Source organism: Adiantum capillus-veneris, chromosome 9 (genome assembly GCF_014529385.1).
Source record: "Adiantum capillus-veneris isolate H3 chromosome 9, ASM1452938v2, whole genome shotgun sequence".
Lineage (NCBI taxonomy): Eukaryota > Viridiplantae > Streptophyta > Polypodiopsida > Polypodiales > Pteridaceae > Adiantum > Adiantum capillus-veneris.
Genome location: NC_140939.1, coordinates 81807446 through 81815978, shown reverse-complemented (window position 1 = coordinate 81815978; position 8533 = coordinate 81807446). Strand labels below are relative to the sequence as shown.

The 8533-nt window shown below is 46.2% G+C and overlaps 1 protein-coding gene across 1 annotated transcript; it reads left to right on the top strand.

Moving 5' to 3' along the window:
- The first annotated feature begins 2179 nt into the window (after positions 1-2179).
- LOC147450731 (polyubiquitin-like) lies at positions 2180-3375 on the top strand. Its single transcript, XM_086519809.1, has one exon. The coding sequence runs from the start codon at positions 2276-2278 to the stop codon at positions 3191-3193; it is 918 nt and encodes a 305-aa protein (XP_086375935.1). The 5' UTR covers positions 2180-2275; the 3' UTR covers positions 3194-3375.
- Positions 3376-8533: the final 5158 nt, after the last annotated feature.

The following is an 8533-nucleotide window of genomic DNA, read 5'->3' as shown; positions in this document are numbered from 1 at the left end:
AGAGAGAGATGCTAAGACACAGGAGGATATAGACCTTATGCTTTGCACGCATTTACTACATCAAAGAAGCATCGACAATAACCCCATCATCTAGTACCAGGCTTGTCCCTACGGTGTCTTCACCCATGACGACGCCATCTGTTGAGGCTAATTCACATAAGCAATAGTAACACCCGTTGTTGTATCAATGCCTCTAATGCATTGGCAGTAGCCCCGTCATCTAGTGTCAGGCTTGTCCCTATGGTGTCTTCACCCACGACGACTCCATCTGTTGACGCTAATTCACTGCGCCCAAAAGCAACGCCTTCTCCCTTCCCATGAGCTAGGCTCTTATGGGTCGTCCCCTTCACCATCCGATTCAACTAAAAAGGAAGGGAAGGCACAGAGTTGAACTTCTCTAGAGTTGCGGGAAGCCAATATGGCAGCGATTAGTTGCGAGAAGAAAGATCTCGATTTGTGGGATATGAGCAAGGGAAGGGAATACCTGAGTCTCTCTCTCTCTCTCTCTCTCTCTCTCTCTCTCTCTCTCTCTCTCTCTCTCTCTCTCTCTCTCTCTCTGCAAGCACGAATTTGAGCGAGCAAGGAGTTCAAGTTTCGTTCGTCACCAAGCAACTAAATGAGCTTGAAAGCCTTCAAAGCCTTGCAGAGCCGCCACCCAGCAGCTAGAAAATATTCGTTCGCGTCTCTCTTTTTTGGATGTAGCCTTCATATCGCAGAAGATGACACGTGGAAAGGGCAACCACGGCCGCCATATTATGTTAGTAAGGGTTGGGTCGCACTTGGGGACAATGGGGGGAAGGAGCAGCCGTAAACGCCATTGATAGTAAACTCGCTGAATTCCCGTAGCTTTGCAATCGTTCCACTAATCCACTAAAAAATGAAGGTATTAGGCTATAATTCAGGAAGAAAATCAAAGCAACGCACATGGTTGAAGCCTCTGGCCAATGGAACGTCGACGCCTATTCACTTTTCAGCACATTCCTCTTGTCAGCCATCATCTCCAGCTTCTTCGCCTGTGGGTGCGACCAAGTTTCAACTTTATCCCCACTACCCCTGTTAACCTTGGGTGCGACTCGACTCTAAATTCCAATAGCCATATTTCCAATAGCCATAGTGTCGATTGTCAACTTAAGGAACGTGACCTCATGAGAGTTTAGTTTTGCATTCTTAAGAAACCTAAGCAATTTGTCAACACATTTTCGTTCGCGAGCGCAGTTAAGTCAAAGGGTTGCTTCATTACGCATGTTGTAAGTTATCATGCTACAAACCTTTTTCCATAAATAATACTCATTACGACTTTGAGTGTCAAAATGGTGTGAAAGTGGATGCCTTGCTTTAGTGCCACCCATACAAATTTTATTGGGTTTAACTCATGTGCAACTTGATGTCCTCTTATCCTTTGTAAGTTCCGCCACCTTGCCATTGAGATGCACACTCGACCAAATGCCTACAAGCCCCAGTATGCTCTCTTATTCTTTTTGTAGGATCCATATTCCAAACGTAATTAATGTGGAGCATTAGCAACTCGTCGAGAGTTCTAAGACGTGCATGCAATGTGTACACATGGACATTTTCCAGTAGTGGAATGGATAGAATATGATTTGAATTATGTTCCTTTCTATCCCAATTAGAGGGTACAGGTACACTTTGATCGTAACTAAAGATACCTTCAAACCGTTGTCGACGAAGGCTAAGCTCCTGTCCGAGTATTGGTTCACACACACATGATGGATACCTACACAATGTTTTGCTAAAAAAGGACCGTGTGTCCGATTCTTGCTCTGTTTCTCTCACTCTCTCTCTCTCTCTCTCTCTCTCCCTCTCCCGCTGTGTGATTGGATGAGCTTCCAGTGTTCCACTCGGGGACGTCGTAACTAGCTCGAAACACCTGTGCAGTGAGATGGCCATGAGTCAGCATGCCATCTAGGATTCAAGGTGGGTGGAAAGCGCACAATGTGAATGGCACAATCAGGGGTGTCAAATCTCAGTGTTCCACCTAAAAGAAAGTGAGCATGGAACGTGCAGTGTGAACCCAGCCTTGATGTGCTCTTGCGGTTTGTTGAGCCTAACTTGAAACTTTGAGAAACGTCACAAGCGAACAACCTTACAAACCGCGAGAAGCTTCCGGAACCGACCTACCTTGGCCTCTATATATTAAGCCACCTCTTCCCCTTGGATAATTCATCGCATTCTCTTTTCTATCTTCTGCGTTTTTCTGTGGTGTGCTCTAGACCTTGATCCGTCCTCTCCGTCGCTCGAACCTGACCTTGCAGCCATGCAGATCTTTGTGAAGACCCTCACTGGCAAAACCATCACTTTGGAGGTCGAAAGCTCAGACACCATCGACAATGTTAAGACCAAGATCCAAGATAAGGAGGGTATCCCCCCTGACCAGCAGCGCCTTATCTTTGCTGGCAAGCAGCTTGAAGATGGCCGCACCCTTGCCGACTACAACATCCAGAAGGAGTCTACCCTCCACCTTGTCCTTCGCCTTCGTGGTGGCATGCAGATATTTGTGAAAACGCTCACTGGTAAGACCATTACTCTCGAAGTAGAAAGCTCAGATACTATTGACAATGTCAAGACGAAGATCCAGGACAAAGAGGGGATCCCTCCCGACCAGCAACGCCTCATCTTTGCTGGAAAGCAGCTTGAGGATGGCCGCACTCTTGCTGATTACAACATACAGAAGGAGTCCACGCTTCACCTTGTGTTGCGTCTCCGCGGTGGCATGCAGATCTTTGTGAAGACCCTTACTGGTAAGACCATTACTTTGGAGGTTGAGAGCTCTGACACCGTTGACAATGTGAAGACTAAAATTCAGGACAAGGAGGGCATCCCTCCTGACCAGCAGCGCCTTATTTTTGCGGGAAAGCAGCTTGAGGATGGGAGGACTCTTGCTGACTACAACATACAGAAAGAGTCTACCCTCCACCTTGTGCTTCGGTTGCGAGGTGGGATGCAGATATTCGTGAAGACACTTACTGGCAAGACCATTACCCTGGAGGTTGAGAGCTCTGATACTATTGATAATGTGAAAACGAAGATTCAGGATAAGGAAGGTATTCCCCCTGATCAGCAGCGCTTAATCTTTGCGGGGAAACAGCTGGAGGATGGGCGCACCCTGGCTGATTACAACATTCAGAAGGAATCCACTCTTCACCTTGTGCTTCGGCTCAGAGGGGGGAATTGATGGAATGTGTGGTAGAGCCTGTGACTCTGGATGTGCTGTTCTTTTTTTTGGGCACCTGCTATTGTGAATTCTGGTGATCCTTAGTGTTTGGTTGTCTTGGGAAGCGATGAAAATTGAAGCTGGATGTTTTGTACGGGAAATGTTTGATTAGTCAATAAAAAGGGCTTTGTGTTGCAAGGCAAGGATATTCAGTCTGTCCCATGGTTGAATGTTGTTGCATAACCTCAATATTAATTTCATTTCTATTCTTTAATTTGGTGATAGTTGAGAAAAAAGCCTTTGTCAATTCTCAAATATTTGTCAAGAGTTATCACACTTTTTTCCATTCCAAGCTATGCTTAAATCTGTTTGACTGGCTTGGCGTTACTTAAATCTCATTGGGCCATGAGGTGATAAAGCAGTTTCTTCTCAGCTGAATGAAATGTGCAGTAAAGAAACGCACAGCTGTGTGTGGTTCAGGTGGGTAATCCTTTCTTTGGTTAGGTACTGCTCCCCGCGCTCTCAAGTAAAATCTTGATTCCTGCAGACTTCCATGCTTGACTTTGTTTTTTACTCTCGTCTGCGATCTCTCATAGTTCATTTGTCTAGCTCTTTGATCCTTGTCTGCTCTGAATATCCTCCAGACTTCCATGCTTGACTTTGTTTTTTACTCTCGTCTGCGATCTCTCATAGTTCATTTGTCTAGCTCTTTGATCCTTGTCTGCTCCGAATATCCTCCTTGACATCAATGTCTGCCAACGACTTCTTTTGCTTAATATGTCGTATGCCTCTAGGGATATGATGACACTGGTAAAAGTTCCATGCTTTGGATGACAGCTTCATTTTGAGGTCCCCCAATCAGTTCCAGCGGTCAGTATTCTGTGTCGAGGCTATGAAAGTGGCATGCCGCACATGTGCCATGACCATCCTTCTGTCCAAACCCTGCATTTTGACAACAGGGCAGGTAGGGCCTTCTGTGCATATGTGTCTCGTACTACTTTCGCTATCATCATGATCTTTAAAAGACTTGTTGCAGTCTGTTGTAGACAATCTTCACTTTGTGGTGGAAACTTGGTGTCGAAAATGCCTCCAGCATTGGGGTTGAAGAAGTCTGGTTTTCTAATGGAAAACTAAACCAGTGTCAGAAAGACAATGTGCACAATCTCATCCAGTCCCTATTTTACTGTTGATGATGTTGAATGGTCCATTCTGTGTTGAAGTGTTCTCACCGTCTCCTCAGATGAATCTCTTGGAAACCTGAGCTTTAACTCTTCAATCTATATGCAGCAGGAATGCATACTTCCTGAGACGATTTGGGTGGAGTGCTCCTATCTGAACTTAGCTCTAATGTTTGTATGGATTTGTTACGATCCTACCATTGGGTGGTCTCCTCTTTGAACAATCTTAAGCTGGATACGCGTCTGCGGTGATACACACTATTCTACTTCAAAGCAGTTAACCAATAACTTACACACAGAACATTGGTGTTGAAAAAAGGCTTAATTTAGCGATGGTTTTGGTGTCTTATTTCAAACTTGCAGGAAGTTTTGGCGATGGTTAGTAGGTCTTCTTGTTTCAAGCGCAGTGTGTTGTGTGTTTTAACTGGCTAAAATCCTAAAATCTCGGTTAGATTTTGAGCTTGCCTTGAAGAAAACCGAGAAATTTTCACAAGTTTTAGTGTAGCTACGGGCAAAAGCTTCAAATTTTGACCTAAAAACCGGGAGAATCTCAAGTTTGTCCTTATTTTCTTAGGTTTTAGCCCTGGGTATAATTATTAGAGTGCCTTCTCATAGCTACTGAAAGAAAGCACAATTGAGTCGAAGAGTCGTCCCCATATGTCATCCAAAAATGTTGTTGGACTCGAAAGGGCCGCTAGGTTGGAGGGCACTCTTAGGTCGGCACTCTTGGGAACCTCCGATCTAGCCATTTTATGCAAAGCCTCGCCACATGTTGGGCTCACCCATTGTTAATGCCGAATAGAGAAATGGTGGCCTTAGAGCGCCTGCTCGTAGCCATGCTAAAAGTACAGCTATAAACACACGAGCTTGTGAAATGAAGGAGACCCGGGTCGTTAGTGGCGACGAGGCAATCCCATAGAGCAGACTACAAGGTATTGTTCGGTTATTGTTCCGGTGTCCACTGGTGCAACGGATCTGTTTCACTGACAATCAATCCTTTAAACATGCAATCTCCTGTCTCAGAGGCAGGAGGCCTTTTTGGAACCACCCTCGGGGGCTCTTTTCGATTCAATTGCTATTGCAAGCGAGGCTACCGGCAGGCTTTTTCAATTAGGGGGTGCCTTCAGAGGCTCTTTCGGAGGGCTACGGGAAGACCCTCTTAAAGCTTCCTTCTTTGGAAAACTCTAGAGAGACAAAGAAGAGAAGTCACTAGGCACCCTCATGCTCCTGTCACATGCAATCTCATATGGGCAGTCGTTAAGAACCTAAGGGCTCCTGGGCACGCCTTCCCCATCAAGTAAGAAAGCATCAAAATGTTTACATTCATGCTAAGAGTTGGGTCGCGCCAGGGCTTATGGGGGGAGTAGGGGCAAGGCTACAAACCCGGTAGCCCCTCTGCATTGAGTTTGTGGTAGGCTCTTGCAGCATGGTGACCTGACCGCTTTGATAGGAAATATGTAGCCTACGAAAGAGCTTGCGGAAGTAAAGCTTAATACCTACCTTTCACGGAGTGCTAGTAGGATTATTTTCTGCATTCTCGCGTTCACTGAGAATGGAGTGTGCTCTCCCCCCACTCCCCCCCATTAGCCCTGGGTACGACTCTGCTCTAAACACCAGACATGGCATGCGTTGTATCCCGAGGTAAGAAAAAAATGTCTTTCAAATTGCCTTCTAAGGGATGCTCTAAACTTTAGTGGTTTTGAGGCAGTAGTCAACATACAATAGCTCTCATGATTGATTAAGTGCTCCACTTTTCCCTAGAATAAAATTTTGCATGAACTCAAAACAGAACATGTTAATGCTTCCTTTATCACTTCTACAAACAACAGTGCCCTCTATGGTTAGTCTCTCCCTCGTGGTGACATGCCCAATAAATAGCTAACGCCTATGCTTCTCCAATGCTTTCCTGTACACACAAAAAGCCATACTCAGTGAGTTTAACACTCTCATAAACACCTTCCAATCATTGAGGCTCAAACAATCCTTGCTCCTTGTCATTTTGTTAGGGATTTGTTGCAGATTTGGTCTTAGTTCTACCAAATTAAACCTCCTACCTTGCCCTCCATCCCGTCCCCTTCTGTTGCCACACCATAGCCTGTGCCCTCCACCAACAAGCTCCACCAAAAGTTGCTCGACTTTTCTGCAAAATCTTCTAGTGCAGGAGCCATCCCTTCCTAGCCTCCCCCACCCCTCCCCCCCCCCCCTTGCCTACCCACACTCATAATCTTCAACAATATTGCCTGTGACATTGACCCTCATTAGCGCCTTCGTCCCCCACACGTCCTGTGTGCAAGATTCCTTGTATATGAGGCCTAGCAATGCGCAGGGCAGATCATGCACGACAGCACGCGTGCGCGCGCACAGAGAGAGAGAGAGAGAGAGAGAGAGAGAGAGAGAGAGAGAGAGAGAGAGAGAGAGATCTACCCTCCAACGTTGTAGTGTCGCCTCCTCTCGATTCTGTCCCCAATTGTTGCCTCGCGTTTCCTCGCCCTGCCTTGTCCTTGCTCCATTATCCCCTCCCCATCTTGCATGGCATGCCCTTGACCAGCTCTCTGTGTCCCCTCCCGACGGAGTCAGCCGAACACGTGCCCCCTTTTCTCCCACCCATTTAACCTTTCTGCGCCCCCCCCCCCCCCCCCCCCCCCCCCCCCCTTCAGCACTAAAGGCCCCGGGAGCAAAGAGATGGGATCTATGGCTGGGGGTGCGCGCAGGAATTTCAAGGAGATTTGAGGGCTCAAAAAAATGGGGCGTGGGGTGCTGCTCGCACAATTTGAACCCCGGTGGCGTGGGGTGCTGCTCGCACGATTTGAACCCCGGTGGGTGTTGAGCGAGGCGCATGGCTTATCCAACCCCTCGTGCGCATATGTTGACCATGGTGGGCAACAAACGCATGATAAGTCAACGTGGACAGGTGTGTCCATGTCCAAGTTTACTTTTCGGCGTCCTAGTTTACTTCTGGTGCATCCTACGGTCCTGCGCGCCTCTGCTTTTGTGCCCGGGCTTCTCAGCCGTAGATCCCACCTCTGGGGCTTCATTTAATGCCCCATGCCCTTTAGTGCTGAGGTCCCCTCCCCCCCCCCCAAAAAAAAAAAATCCATTTCTTTTACTTTTCATGAAAGAGAGGTATCCACAATCTACTGAAAAATGTTGGTACACCTACTGGTATCGTATTTTGACTACTTATGGATTAACCTTATTAACATCATCCGATCTCAATGATATGGGACATCGAGCTATCTAGTTAGGAGTCTATGCACTAAGATTGTGAAGCCAAAATCATATGGACGAGTTTGCTAGAGGACAAAGGTAAAGGAAGCTTGATAAGGAGTGCTCACTTAGTTGCATTGGTACCCACGAGGTCCGACCACAATTGTTATAAATGTGACATGATGCTTTGTTTGGCTCGGGAGTTTGAAGCCAAAGACAAAAGCAGGAACTCACAGGAAGTCTAAGACAAAGACAAGCTGGATAGGGATGACAATGATAAAGATTTGATAGTGGAGATCTTCTTGTCACACGTGGTGGCAACCACAGAGGCCACGACACTAGATTTTTAGTTAAAAGGGCAGATGCCGCCACTAGCTTTAGGCAAAGAGAGGCTTGTGAGTGGTAGAGAGGGGCAAGGAATTGGGACCCTTGTGTTTTGGAGTTCAAGTTACCGGTGTTTGAACCCGTGGGTCGAAGTTCAAGGCACATGCATCAGGTAGGGAACCAATTAGAGTATCTGAAACACTATGGATGAGTGCACACCAATCCATTGTTGTTGGTCAGATTATGGACAGAATGTGTTCCACAGTTCATTATCTTGGAGTATTTAGGATATGATGTGTTCCATAGTTCATTGTCTTGGAGTATTTTGGACGTGATGTGTTCATAGTTCACAAGTGGGGATTCTTGGATGTAGTGTGTTCTATAGTTCAATTTTCTAAAAGTCAACTAATGCTCAAGATGGCATTCTTCTAAGGAACAAAGTTGAGGGTAGCAAATGCGAGATGTAGGTAGTGGAGTGTACAACTACATAGGTGTTCATGGTAGCTTCTTCATGGACGTGGTCTCACTATTTATGTCCACTATGAGTTGTATAGAGGGTGTTAAGGTTTTGGCATCTCAAGTGAACTGCCCAAAGTGATCCCATTATTATTTTTGCTTTTGGGTATTATTTTATTTATTTGTCAAAGTTTGG